Source organism: Petromyzon marinus, chromosome 15 (assembly GCF_048934315.1).
Source record: "Petromyzon marinus isolate PM22_M1 ecotype Great Lakes invasive population chromosome 15, UKy_Petmar_22M1.pri1.0, whole genome shotgun sequence".
NCBI lineage: Eukaryota > Metazoa > Chordata > Hyperoartia > Petromyzontiformes > Petromyzontidae > Petromyzon > Petromyzon marinus.
In genome coordinates this window covers 4087611-4102402 of record NC_133681.1, presented here as the reverse complement: position 1 = coordinate 4102402, position 14792 = coordinate 4087611, and the positions used below count along the sequence as shown (strand labels likewise).

The window sequence follows — 14792 nt, the reverse complement described above, 5'->3', positions numbered from 1 at the left end:
ATTTTTTACAAAAAGCAAATAATATACTCGTAGAAAGTTTAGGCAAACAGGGTGAAGAAAACTGCACAGACAGGATGACAGAAAAACGTGAAAGTATATAAACGAGGCAAAAGAAAAATGAACAGAATACATTAAGTCCTATCGTGACCTGAAATCATGACGGTTCGTCTTGCCACTTAGACATGTGAACTTCGTAATGATCATCACCCAATGCTCGTTAGAGCACAGAGTCCCCTATTGACTTGCAACGCTCACTGTCACGGCGTCGCGCAAATCGAGATGCCCGTTTCACGAATCGGCAGGAACTCACGTGTGCTTCTCGTCCCCTTCCCGCGCGACCTCAGACCATGCTGCACGATAACAGCTCGTGGAGCGATAGCCTCATGCTGGAGATCCTGGGTGATTCTGGGGTGGCGCGGGAATGCTCCGCCCTGACGTCTTGCGTCGCCCCCCACCGTGACGGGCCCAGCTCGTCCAAAGTCTTCTCCCTGCACTGCCCGAGCAGCAGCATTAGCAGCGGCAGCACGAGCGGCATCGGCAGCACGAGCGGCATCAGCAGCACGGACACCAGCGAAGCGGCGGAGCGCACGTCCCTCGGCGACGGCGGCCAACGTAGTTCTCTCGGCACGGGCGGCCTAGCCGTCGCCATCGGCTGCGGTCAGGGCAAAGCCGACCCGATCGCGTCGTCGGCTGCGACCGCCCGCTTGGCCAGCCAGCCCGCCATCCTGCGCAGGGGGCGGGACACGACGCTGCGTGGCGAAGCGACGGAGGGCGCGAGCTCGCTCAGCTTTGGCAGCCTGGATCTGAGCAGGACACCGCCGAAATCGAACCGCCTGCACACCCTGCCCTTCTCTCCATCACAGGTGATGTACAATGCTCGCTTTGGCTCAAGTTAAGATTTACATCGTGTGGACATGAATTCTGTGAGACACACCCACCTTCGTGGCAATAAGGACCCTGCAGGAAGCAGTCGTGCTTCCTTACGGGGTCTATTTGACCTACAGTGAGGAGAAAAAAGTATTTGATTCTCTGCTGATTTTGTAGGTTTGTCCACTGACAAAGAAATCATCAGTCTATAATTTTAATGGTAGGTTTATTTGAAGAGTGAGACAGAATAACAACAAAAAAATCCAGAAAAACGCATGTCAAAAATGTTATGAATTGATTTGCATTTTAATGAGGGAAATAAGTATTTGACCCCTCTGCAAAACATGACTTAGTAGTTGATGGCAAAACCCTTGTATGCGATCACAGAGGTCAGACGTTTCTTGTAGTTGGCCACCAGGTTTGCACACATCTCAGGAGGGATTTTGTCCCACTCTTTGCAGATCTTCAAGTCATTAAGGTTTCGAGGCTGACGTTTGGCAACTCGAACCTTCAGCTCCCTCCACAGATTTTCTATGGGATTAAGGTCTGGAGACTGGCTAGGCCACTCCAGGACCTTAATGTGCTTCTTCTTGAGCCACTCCTTTGTTGTCTTGGCCTTGTGTTTTGGGTCATTGTCATGCTGGAATACCCATCCACGACTCATTTTCAATGCCCTGGCTGAGGGAAGGAGATTCTCACCCAAGATTTGACGGTACGTGGCCCCGTCCATCGTCCCTTTTATGTGGTGAATTTGTCCTGTCCCCTTAGAAAAACACCCCCAAAGCATAATGTTTCCACCTTTATGTTTGACGGTGGGGATGGTGTTCTTGGGGTCATAGGCAGCATTCCTCCTCCAAACACGGCGAGTTGAGTTGAATACAAAGAGCTCCATTTTGGTCTCATCTGGCCACAACACTTTCACCCAGTTGTCCTCTGAATCATTCAGATGTTCATTGGCAAACTTCAGACGGGCATGTATATGTGCTTTCTTGAGCAGGGGGACCTTGCGGGCGCTGCAGGATTTCAGTCCTTCACGGCGTAGTGTGTTACCAATTGTTTTCTTGGTGACTATGGTCCCAGCTGCCTTGAGATCATTGACAAGATCCTCCCGTGTAGTTCTGGGCTGATTCCTCACCGTTCTTATGATCATTGCAACTCCACGAGGTGAGATCTTGCATGGAGCCCCAGGCCGAGGGAGATTGACAGTTAAATTTCAATGTAAAGCTTTCGTGACTGCAAGGATTTATCTTCATTGGCTCTTTCGGTAAAGTCACGTAGAATGAGAATAAAATAATAAAATAAAACAATACAATTCTCTCGACGTTTCGGCCACAACACAAGTGGCCTTCTTCAGGTGAAAGGAACAACCTGTCGGGATGACAGAGCTACAGTGAACGCTGCTAAGATTCGCAGCGTCTTTTAAGCTGGTTGAGAGAAGTGAGGCACCTTGACAAAGGGGTTTTACATATCAAACAGGAGAATTTAGCATTGAAACAGTTGAGGAATTAGCTTGTGACTGGTCACAGAAATAGCTATGTTAAAGTCAAAGCCTACACATCCACAGAGGCACCTAGTGCATGGACGCCAAAGGGGCTGCAACAGCTCAACTATCATACAGTGAACCGATGTGAAAAAAAACCTAAGTCTAAATTACATCAATATAATAAAGAATATATTGAGTACATTTATTATATTGATGTAATTTAGACTTAGGTTTTTTTTCACATCAGTTCACTGTATGATAGTTGAGCTGTTGCAGCCCCTTTAGCGTCCATGCACTAGGTGCCTCTGTGGATGTGTAGGCTTTGACTTTAACATAGCTATTTCTGTGACCAGTCACAAGCTAAATTCCTCAACTGTTTCAATGCTAAATTCTCCTGTTTGATATGTAAAACCCCTTTGTCAAGGTGCCTCACTTCTCTCAACCAGCTTAAAAGACGCTGCGAATCTTAGCAGCGTTCACTGTAGCTCTGTCATCCCGACAGGTTGTTCCTTTCACCTAAAGAAGGCCACTTGTGTTGTGGCCGAAACGTCGAGAGAATTGTATTGTTTTATTTTATTATTTTATTCTCATTCTACGTGACTTTACCGAAAGAACCAACGAAGAAGATGGACAGTTCTTTTGTGTTTCTTTCATTTGCGAATAATCGCACCAACTGTTGTCACCTTCTCACCAAGCTGCTTGGCAATGGTCTTGTAGCCCATTCCAGCCTTGTGTAGGTCTACAATCTTGTCCCTGACATCCTTGGAGAGCTCTTTGGTCTTGGCCATGGTGGAGTTTGGAATCTGATTGATTGATTGCTTCTGTGGACAGGTGTCTTTTACCCAGGTAACAAGCTGAGATTAGGAGCACTCCCTTTAAGAGAGTGCTCCTAATCTCAGCTCGTTACCTGTATAAAAGACACCTGGGAGCCAGAAATGTTTCTGATTTGAGAGAGGGTCAAATACTTATTTCCCTCATTAAAATGCAAATCAATTTATAACATTTTTGACATGCGTTTTTCTGGATTTTGTTGTTGTTATTCTGTCTCTCACTGTTCAAATAAACCTACCATTAAAATTATAGACTTATCATTTCTTTGTCAGTGGGCAAACGTACAAAATCAGCAGGGGATCAAATACTTTTTTCCCTCACTGTAGGTCTGCAGATTAGGAGTTAGGTATCCTGAAAATAACAATACGGTTCTGAAAAAGAATTGCGCTGACATCCTAAAGTGAGATTCTCTTTAAATGTTTTGATTGGTGAACCTTTTCCAGGAAAACAAATAAATGCATTGCCAAGTATGCATTGCTATGATTTTTGATTACGGATATATTCATTATCCAATCAATGTATTGACTGTGGCTGCTAATCAGAGTCAATTTAATTCCAGGTGGCCAGGTTGTGTTTGGGTAATGTAAAAAAAACTAATTCAAACATCCACCAAAAAGTTAAGAAGGGCCTAGCCGAAGCAGCCAAGTGGTGTTGGGGAGTAGGTTTAGGGTTGGTCGGCATGCTTATACTTTTAGCTGGTTTGCTCGGAGTGGCTACCGCCAGTGCTTGGTTGGCTAATGTTGTTTACATTTCATTTCTGGTGTGCCCTTTGCCTTGCGGAATGCTACTGATGTTATGGCGTTGTGGATTTTTCCGTGCAGTTCTTGAACACGACGGAGCGGGAGAAGCTACAGATGGAAACGCCGTCCCTTACGTCGACGCCCGTCTGTCGCCAGAAGCTCGCAGTCGGGACGCCGCTGCAGAGAGAGCGCACGCCTGGCCAGACCAAGCAAAACGGGTGCGCACGATCACCACCTGAATTCACCTTTCACCCTGTACTAACGAGACAGGCAATTTGGAGAGTAAAAATGGGGGGGGACACCACAGTTTGTTGATTGGGACAGAGTTGTGTGTGGTAGGGTAACGTGTGGGTACTCGCACCTCTTATAAAACATCTGGCCATCGTGGAAGAGTCGGCCAAAAATACCTTCTCGAGACGCTTTCTTAAGTTCCCTCAGTGGAGGCCCTTTGTCCGCCAGCAATGGTCTGAGCAAGCTTCAGGGCTGTCTACCACTTAAAATATTCACTTGAACTTACAAGTTTAGTGGCAGTAATATAGTTTGTTCCTCTATTTAAGGAACAAAACAGGAGGATTTCTCCACAAAATCTGGCTGTTGCCTGATGAAGCTAGGTGTAATTACTGGCGAAATGTCGTACTTCAGATTGTAAATGTTGTGGCTTTGCTACCCAACACACCGATGTGCTGTACTAGTAACGAATTAGCATGTTCTGTTTATATGACAAACCTTACTAATTGGCTGTGTCGGGTGGTGGCGGCGGGTTTAACAACACATGTTTACGCGATCTAACCCAAAAAACCTGTATTATGAGTAATACAGTTTGTTGCGAGCCTTTGCCTGCCCCGTCGGCCCCTGCGCTCACCACTTTCTCTGCCGCGTCGCTCAATGGGGTGCACAGGTTCAGGACACCCAACATCCGATGCTCACTAATGGAGACTACCCCAAGGACACCCACGCCATTCAAAAACGCTCTGGCGGCACAAGAGGTGAAATACGGACCTCTCAAGGGACTGGTGAGCGATAACAAAACCCTGTACTTAATGTACCTCGTGATCCAGAAGTTGCTTTTTACCATGACATGATCATGCTGTTGTGAATACATCATGTAGTTTTACATCAAAATGTTGATGAAATATTTGTTTTTGGAAATCTGCCATTCCCTTGTGAGTTACATAACCCTGTTTATCTGTAAAACAGCTTAGATACTGACAAACAGCAGGTGTCTTTTGATCCTTGTGTAACTAATATGTAATCTTGCAGAATATTACAAAGTGTTAAATAGGTTTTGAGATCTTATGGCTGTGAATATAAACATGGCAATGCCAATAGTGTTTTGTGAGCTTTTTGTTTCATGCTGGAGATTATCCGAAGCTACAGCTTGCCTTGGAATAACAAACTCCTGGTGGCATGAATTATATATCTGATTGCAAGGCTGTAATGCCGGCCACATTTTCATATTGAAGTGTCATAAGGTCCTAAATTAACTGACCTTTGAACATTTTAGCATAGATTTAACCACAATCAGGAACCAGGTATAAATATAAATCACAGTTGGATGGGTGCGGTGGTTGAAGCAATGGATGAATAATCTAAAATAGTAATTTGCATTCCCTTTGTTAATTCACTGCTGGATGAATGCCTCTGTTTTGTGTCGGTCATGGGGGTTGTTTGACCATACTTCCATGGTGATCAGTTCAAGTTTGTGAACGGAGCAGGCAAGGATGCATACATGTACTGTATTAAGGCTGTCTTGCACGTAACCTGTCAACCCTGAGTGATTGCTGGACATGGCTACATAGGTGGCGAGTGATATTAAAATCTGTCTTGGCCACCCATTCATCTCATGACCAACACCGCTTGCGGGAAGGCCTTCATCCAGCAGGAGATTGAAAACGAGCTGTAAATTAATTAAAGATGTAATTATGGCTAGATCGACAGATGGGGAGTGGTGGGTGAGTATTGTGCTCCACCTAATTGTTTTACCCCAAGGTACCGCCACCCTTTAATTACAACAGGCCACTCCCCAGCAGAATTGAGACTGATAGTTTGAGAAGCGCTGTGAGTAGACAGGCCAAAACCACTTCAGTTTGGAGTGGCATTTTGTTCTTGGCATTGCATAATATTTTTTTCAATGCTTCAGCCAAAAACCACACGCTCTCAACGAATTTGAGTGGTGATAATTGGCGCGAATGCCGTTGTGTGCCCCCAGCCGCGGACCCCCTCCCATCTAGAGGAGGACCTCAGGGACGTGCTCCAGACCGTGTCGGCATCCCACGATGGCTTCACAGGCGACTCGGAGCACTCGCCGTCCCCCGCCAACAGACCCAGGCCCGAGGTTGGCACTCACTCGCCCGTCTTTGCAAGCACCATCCCCCCTCCCCTGTGAAATGAAGTCATGTGTGTGCCAGCTCACACCTGGTATTGTCGCGTTGACACGTGCTTTCGTAATTGTTTAAATGAGATTTGCGACTGTGCTGCACCTTGTCATGTCCCCCCTCCTGTTGCCTTCACGTGTCGCTCCGGGCTAAATGAAAACCTACATTTGCACCCTCAATATACATGAGCCAGTGCTTGTCTGCCCATTTTAACGCTTGCAGCATCAGGTGTGGCCAATCCAGCTAATTGAATGATTGATAGCTCTTCCTCGCAAGTCACATTAAACGTATTGCCCACATCCGATGAGTGTTTACACACGCATGCACTGGTAAAATCATGGCTGGCTGGATATACTAATCAAAATGGACTTAAATTCGTCCCTTATTGCATACAGCATTTACCATCGCAGGGGGTGCATCATTTGTAATTCAGTGTTTGCCTTATTTGGGAGATTTTATTAAAATCTAACATTCCCTTATACGGATAGGTATTTTCTCATTATAGGAAAGAAGTGCATGCGTGTATTAAATATATTTAATAAGATACCTTCTCAATATGTTCATATGATAAAAAAATGTTGGAAAAAACACAGTTGTGATTTTGTGCATTGCACTAATGTATGCAAGTTGCCATGATCTGGGTCATTGGCAAGGCTTCAAAGCTCAGGGATTTGCTTCGTCAGTTTAGGGATTTTAGGAGTAAGAAGAGCTTTTTTAAAATGAGCAACATGGGATTTTTTTTCAAATGCCATCTGTTATCCTTCGTGGAGTGCACTTATTAATTAAAACGGGTGTGTGTACATGTTTTATTGTACTCTTATTTCCCTCCTTGCAGGCAAGGATGATGATGGGCTCTCCAGCCAAGAAGGCTCGCAAGTCACTTGTGCTAGACGTTTGGAGCAGCGACAATCTGAACACCAAGCTCTTCCCTTGCGAGCCATCGGTTTCACCTGGTGGAAGCCCCGTGAGTGAAATTATCCAAAGAACGCTAGTGATTAAAATTTCATGCCAACGCACGGGCAACGGCACAATTGCCGTGTGGTGTGTCCTGATCAAGAGGTCAGCTGTTTTTGACCGTGCTATTCGCTGTGATTAAATTGGTCAGCAACAACATCTTTATTTAGCAAGGCTATAATTCATTTGTGCTTAGGTTATGCCTGAGAATAGCGGTGTATTGATTTGCCCGTGACAATCCAATGAAATGTCACGATTCAGGGTTGGGATTCAATCCAAGAATCTGGTGTTTTTTAAACATTGCAGTAAATGTAGCAGCTTCTCTTGGCTGTAGGGGTCACGCGAACCCATTTCATTCAATAGATATGAACAAAACATCCATTCTTACACGTGCGATTTGATGCATGTACCGTGAGGTTATTAGCATTCGTGTCCAAAAGGCTTTGCAAGGACAAACTGAAATAATGGATTTGGCGTGCGGATGTGTGCACGTATGTAGGGAGTGGCGGCGTAGCTGTTAGCATGCTACACTTTGAACCTACCGACCTGAGTTTGATCCTCGGCCACAACCAACATAGGTGGCCATTATCCGAACTGGTCTGGGCTCTCTCCTGTAGGTTGCCTCAGCCTCAAATAATTTGAGTACCTAATGCAGTTTGTAAATATTAGTAATCAAGAGACAAAAGCAGCTTCACGTGCTACAACACCATACCTTGAATAGGTGTGCTCGCTTACAACACTTGGGCCCAACAGCTCGTAAAAAGACTACATGGGGAGATCTTTATATTTGCCTTCGTGTGTGTGTGTTTGCTTACGGAAGCTACGCCAGGCACGGGAGCTGCTGACGAGCTCTCTGCTCATGCGTCCCGTCACCGGCCGTGCGGGGGACTCGCTGCAGGGTCACGAGCGGACCCCCTGTGTAGCCCGGCCACTCGGGCTGCCCTCCTCCAGCGCCTACGAGGGCCGTACGCCAAGAGAGGGCAGGGGTCAAGTGAGTGCCGGCTTGTTTTGTATAATCCTCCCTGTCCATGCATTTAAACTTGCCATGTATGTATGCGTAAAGTCACTTTGCTATGTCATTGCATTTTCCCCTAATCCCAGACGACATCCATCTTTGAAAACACAGGGTTATCATGAAAGCTTTCTTCGATACAAAAAGTCAAAATGCAAAGTTTACTCATTGTCATTATTATTGGTAATAAGTAGTTTAAAGCAAAGCTCAAAAGTAAATAATATCTCAGCTACGGGCTGAAAGCCAGAAACTAAAGCTTTCTGTCTTATTACCCAAGTGAACTTTCGCTCCGTAAATAAAATGTGTGTTCTTCTCCGCTGCCCATACAGATTGACGCTATATAAATACAAAGTGTATTGTGGAGTATTTTGCTAGCTTTTGTTTCAATATATCAACTTTGGGCTAATTTCAATTTAACTGCCTCACCTGCAAGGAGTGGCCTGTTACAGATATGCCTCTTACTTGAGGATCAACAAGTAGAAACATGAGAATGGAAGGCATTCTCTGATGTGTTTTTGGGTTGTTACTGCGTGTTGACTGACATGTCTGAAGTTCCAGTCTACATGCTGGGAATTTCTTCAGGAACTGAAATAAGCAGCTCACTTTCTCATTTGATGACATAGCGCTGCCTGCTGCTACTGGTGTTAACGCTAAAATGTGTTTCCTGTGTTTTTCGCTGCCTCCAGATGAACAGCGACTGGGAGGTGGTGGCATTTGGCAGAACGGAAGATCAACTTTTACTGACTGAGCAAGCCAGAAAATACATGAAGCTGCTAGCCGCCAGGACGCTAATATTATAGCTACTTGTCGGGGAACTATGCACGGGTACAATGTTATAGTTTATAGTTGCTTGGGATGCTATGGTCAGGTAGACGATGTCCTCTCTGAATGTCTCCTCCCATGCGGAGTGGTGATGATGATGATGAAGTCAAGACCCTTCCTTACCCCCACACCCTAGGGCTTTCCAACTGGAGCACGGGGTCGTAAATTCAGAGGTCGCCGATTCATTCACCATGCTTGGCAGTTGAAACATTGAGCAAAATTATTAAATCCACCCCCTCTCCACTTTTCATCCAGCAGCATAATAGGTACGCCAGTTAGTCGAATGGCAGGTTGTGCATGGTGAGGTAGGGTGTCGGTCCTCCCACCTCTTCGAAGACACCCAGCCAGTGTAGAAGAGTAGGACAAAATACTCCTATCGATGCTCTCCAAAGGCTCCCTGGAGGGGCTCTAGAGCTCCCTTAGTGGGGGCCCTTCTGTCAGCAGTGATTTGAGCACGAAATTGCAGAACTTTACCTTTTACATAAAATTACAGTTGCTTAAGTATCAACTATAAAGTTTGAATTTTACATAGTAAAGTTAGTGACTTAATAAAACTCAACGTAAAATTACCTGGGTTTACGTATCCTAAGTCACACATTGAAAAGTTTCTATGTTACAAAGATTTGCCTTCTTGACTTAAAGCTTTCGTGACTGCAGGAATTCATATTATTTTGGTCTTTCGGCAAAGTCTCGTAGATGGTTCAAAGAAAATAACAAAAATCTACGACGTTTCGATCACAACACAAGCGATGGCCAAAAAAAGAGCTCTTTCCTCCTGATGATGATCGCTTGTGTTGTGATCGAAACGTCGTAGTTTTTTGTTAGTTTCTTTGAACCATCTACGTGACTTTACTGAAAGACCCAAAGTATTTGCCTTCTATTCCGTTAAATGTATCAAAATATTCAGTGAAGTTCAGTGCTCCGCATATGAACAGTTTTTTTGCTTGAATTGGCTGCAATTCCTTATCCCGTCTTAGGTTTTACACATGTTTATTGTGTGGATGTTTGCTAATAATGCACTAAAATATTATACTGTCTGTATATAGCCTTTGCAAGTGTTTGTTTCCCAATCGTAATATATAATTATGGTGCTGTAGCTTACACATAAACTTTGCTGTATATGAACCGAACGTTGCAATTTATTGTAGCAATTTTAATGCAAGAAATATTAACGTTTTCATATTCCAGTCAAATGTTTGCAACACTACAATAGCATAGCAATTTGTAATATTATTAAAGGAAAATAAAGAGATTAACTTATTTTAAAAAAATGAATGTGCGTGGGTGTTTTACTTGGTTGTGAAATGTTAGGGTGCATTGAAAATCTGCTGGGATTTGGGTAGATGCAGAGGCTGCAAAGATACAAAAGACATCTACCGAAATGTTTAAGTGGAACTCCTGTCAGTCGTCCGTGCTTTTGACTACATACCCATCTTCAATTTAGGCTCAAGAATGTCCTTTCACCTGTGACTGACAACCTCGCATACAAAATATATGCTCACTTTTTCTGTAAGCATATCACACTCCAGCCTTTGCCAAGATAACAAAGAAATCACGTTAGCAGCAGTGCATGCATTGATACGTAATATGCGATTTTGGTATAATATGTATATTTTAATATCGCATTAATATCTTAACGTGCTACCATTGATTCCGTGCATGAAAATATTTTTCACAGTTATCGTGCACTTAACTTTTCTAGCTCGCAAGCGCTCGCTTGCAACGTTCGAATTGGGACTTAAATTGGAACGCGTTCCTTATTAGCACTGCTCTGAAGAGACGATGGGTGATGTTTTGGCCAATGACCCTCTGATGAAGTGCCATTGCCCAAAATGTCCACCTATTATATATTTTTCTGCCTCTTTCTAGGGCCGTGTAGTTAATGAATTATGAATGTGGAGTTTTTTTGTGTTATTTGTGCATTAAATGCTTACGCAGTATCTCAATTATTGTTTTTGGACCTATACTTGGGCTGCTTCTGACACGAAGGCTTCCAAAAGAATATTGTGCCCGTCCTCCTGACAATGGAGTGTCAACGTTCCCTTGCCGTCCATAAAGTGTAGAAAGCAAATGCGATTTAAATGAATTGCAGATCTTGGCCATTGCTCCTGTGGCAAAACGCGACGGGCAACAGTTGATCAGCATTTTAACAGCTTTATCTTAATGAGCGCGTGTGGACGGAGCTGGCCTCATTCGAACCTGACCTGTTGCATTGTTCTGACAACCAATTTAGCCAGCGGAATTGCTGAATACTGAAATTAAGCAAGTGATGTATATATAAAATGATGAAACTAAACAGGACAATGAGCGATTGCATGCAACGTTTGAACCAAAGGCGAAATCGTGGGAAGTGATGCGTACAAAGTACAGCGTTCAAAATGAGACATTTTATGGTATATAAAAAGTAGTAATATTGTTTTTTATTGTATCGATTGATGAATATATAAAATACGTATGACGGCGTTTATGTGCAGCGCCTTGGTGTGTGGTGGCATTTAAATGTTATATAAATACAAATCGTAATACATCTACACAATAAAGTGGTGTTTGCGTGTACAGTATTTGAAATGTGCTGTATAATGTACAAGACCAAAACAATTTTGTGCGTTATGTATTGATATACAGACTTATGTTCGAAAGTGTGGTGTGATAAAATACAATTTGATTTGGATGTGTATAACATTAAAATGCAACCGCATGCATATCAAGGCGCTGTTCAGAAACGCAGTCGTATGCACTGCATACCCTTATCAGCGCCGATCTTATTACAGACCAATTCAGACGCTTATTGGTTACCCCGTGCCTATATAAAACTCAACGTTCATCCTACAAAGTCCCATCGCAAGGGAGAAATACAAAGAAATAGATTTAAAAAAGTGCCCTATTGAAACGGCTGTACGCCGTATGGACCTGAAAACTCAAATTTCCCTGCACAAGAATACAGGTAAACCGTGTGGGTTAACAGGTATGGTCGTGTATAGATTCCTAAATCCATACGATAAAACAAATACATATTTATACAGTACCATAAAATGTCTTTGTTTGAATACTGTATACATTACGTATACAGTATACCATCGGCTCCCGAATGCAAAACTGCCGTACTTGTTGCTGAACGCAAACGGCAGTGAACCAGCGCCCTCTGGTATCACCACAGCACTAGAAGTAAATGCTACTCATGTGGTGGGTAGCAGACAGCATGACAGACTCAATACACTTCTTCGCGCGAAACTATTACACTACTTTTATTTTACCAGGCAAGACCCGCTGGGCTCGATTGCTCTCTTTTTCAGAAGCCACCTGGCTATCTCATATGATAGCTCAACGAAGTGGCTTATGCGGAAATTGCATAGCAACCAAAATACTCGAAACGCATGATTCTAAATGTGAAGGTAAAAACCGGAGGTCCCGGAGAAAAATCCACGCTACCACGAGGAGAGAGGCACGCAAACCCAAGATATGCAGGCGTAGGGGTCTACGGAATCGAACCTACGACTTCCTGTATTCCAGGCGAGGTAGTTAACATCTCGCCACCGCCCCCACACATCTCCACGCAGCTCATGATGACGGATGCATTCAACGTTCCGGATAGGCCAGGGCAGCGTGGAGCGGTGGCGCAGTGGTCAGCGCGCCTGCGCTATGAACCGAGAAACCGGACTCGGATTCATTCCGGGCCAGGGCCAACATCAGTGGCTGAAATCTGAACCGGTTTCTGAGCACCCTCATCCCTATTTCTTTGCCAACCGGCACTGACCAGAGTGATGAAGTATGGTCAAACAACCCCCCCCCCCATTGGACCTTCAACAAGCAGTAGAATAGTCCTTAAGTTTAAATGGTATGATAACCTATCTTGATGAGAACCTATCTTGATGAGAACCTCCAAAACACTTGAACACCAACCACGAACTCATTTTTTTGGGTTCGATCATTAGCAGTGACGTGGCAAGTGGTGGCAAGTGGTCGTCGAGGCTGTTTGACCATACTTCACCATGCTGGTCAGTAGAGATTGGTGGATGGGGGGGGGGGAATTAAGGTTAAGAAATCACTCGTCACGTTTTAGCCATGGCCCGGATTCGAACTCTGGTAATCGGATTGTAATTCATAGTTTAGTGGGCTCATCATTGCACCACCATTCCTACCACGATGATATGACCTCTTGGCATCGTACACACGTCACTTTGTGACGTTTTAAAGTGTGTCGAAGTTGAACGTAATAATGCCGTGGTGTGCAACTTCTTATCCCCTGAACCTGGCGGCCCAAGTTCAATTCCAGACCATGCGGCTACCATTCGGCAGCGGGTGAATCCGCTGCCAACACACCGTGACTAGCCTGGATAAGCCTGAGAGGGCCTTCATCAAGCAGTGGATTGACAATGGGGGTGGGGGGAGTGAAAATGGTACGGTTGCCGTATTCTCCGTATTATAAGACGCTCCTGAAAGTAACGTGTTGTGTCGGTTTGCAATAAAGTTATAGAAGCCTGATCTCTCTCTCACGCACACCTTCTGGATTATAAGACGCACTCCCCCCCCCCCCCCCATGTTTCTTTTCAGAGGGAACATGCGTCTTATAATCGTAATATTGTCGAGATCCGCGTCACACGCAGAGCTAACTTGTACACAAACACGGGCGGCATACGGCAGATGGCAAACACATCTAACTTAATTAAACTAAATGTGATGGAATAAACTGCGTCTGTTCAGTTTACACCACCCCCTCCTCCTCCCTGAATTATTCCACATTTTGACTGTACACATTTTGTTCTCATCAAGACAGAGCGTTTATGGGAATTCAGGGTCCGATTTACCACGGTCCGATTTACGACGGGGCTTCCAGTCACTCGTGTCGTAAAAGTGGGTCCCGCCTATACAATTCACTTTAGAGAAAAGTGTCCTTCGCTAAAATGTTCACATTGGGGCCACTTTCGCCGATAAGACATCGACAGTGTCGAGGGCCGCCACACCATTTGAAACCATTGGGGGTTTGACAGCAGCACGATGATGGGGGTTGTTGTCACGTGTTGTGTATTGTTGGGTGGCCGCACTAAAGGCCACCAGGGGCCTCCAGTGGCCGGCGGGGCCTTGCAACGAAGGACGCTGCTTTGAGAGCGCGAAGAACCGAATAAAAAGTAAACTCGGTTTTTTTCTTCTTCTCAAAAACAAAAAAAAGACGGCTGCCCGCAATGGGAGAGCCAAAGAGCCGCAAGGGGGCAGCCAAAGAGCCGCAAGGGGGCAGCGAAAGAGCCGCAATGGGAAAGTCAAAGAGCCGCAAGGGGGCAGCCAAAGAGCCGCAAGGGGGCAGCGAAAGAGCCGCAAGGAGGCAGTTAAAGAGCCTCAAGGGGGCAGCGAAAGAGCCGCAAGGAGGCAGTTAAAGAGCCGCAATGGGAAAGTCAAAGAGCCACAAGGGGGCAATCAAAGATCCGCAAGGGGACAGCCAAAGACCCGCAATGGGACAGCCGAAGAGTCACAAGGGGCAACCAAAGACCCGCAATGGGACAGTCAAAGAGTCACAAGGGGCAGCCAAAGACCCGCAATGGGACAGCCAAAGACCCGCAATGGGACAGCCAAAGACCCGCAATGGGACAGTCAAAGAGCCGCCAGGGGGCAGTCAAAGAGCCGCAAGGGGGCAGTCAAAGAGCCGAAGGTTTGACGACTCAGCGCTCCAGTTGAAAATCCCTGGGATATGTAGGGGAGGGGGGGTGAGGGGTCTA

At 45.2% G+C, this 14792-nt stretch overlaps 1 protein-coding gene across 3 annotated transcripts in view; it reads left to right on the top strand.

The window, feature by feature from the left end:
* Positions 1–11547, top strand: part of LOC116942595 (myb-related protein A-like) — a 35059-nt gene extending 23512 nt beyond the window's left edge. For 2 of the 3 annotated variants that reach the window (XM_032954689.2, XM_032954691.2), the window contains exons 10-16: positions 345–863; positions 4003–4139; positions 4820–4934; positions 6131–6256; positions 7132–7260; positions 8071–8241; positions 8949–11547. In XM_032954689.2, coding sequence (XP_032810580.2) covers positions 345–863; positions 4003–4139; positions 4820–4934; positions 6131–6256; positions 7132–7260; positions 8071–8241; positions 8949–9062 — 1311 coding nt within the window. In that variant the 3' untranslated portion in view covers positions 9063–11547. The remainder of the gene's footprint in view (positions 1–344; positions 864–4002; positions 4140–4819; positions 4935–6130; positions 6257–7131; positions 7261–8070; positions 8242–8948) is intronic. The other variant, XM_032954690.2, reaches the window with a different exon arrangement.
* The last annotated feature ends 3245 nt before the right edge of the window (positions 11548–14792 follow it).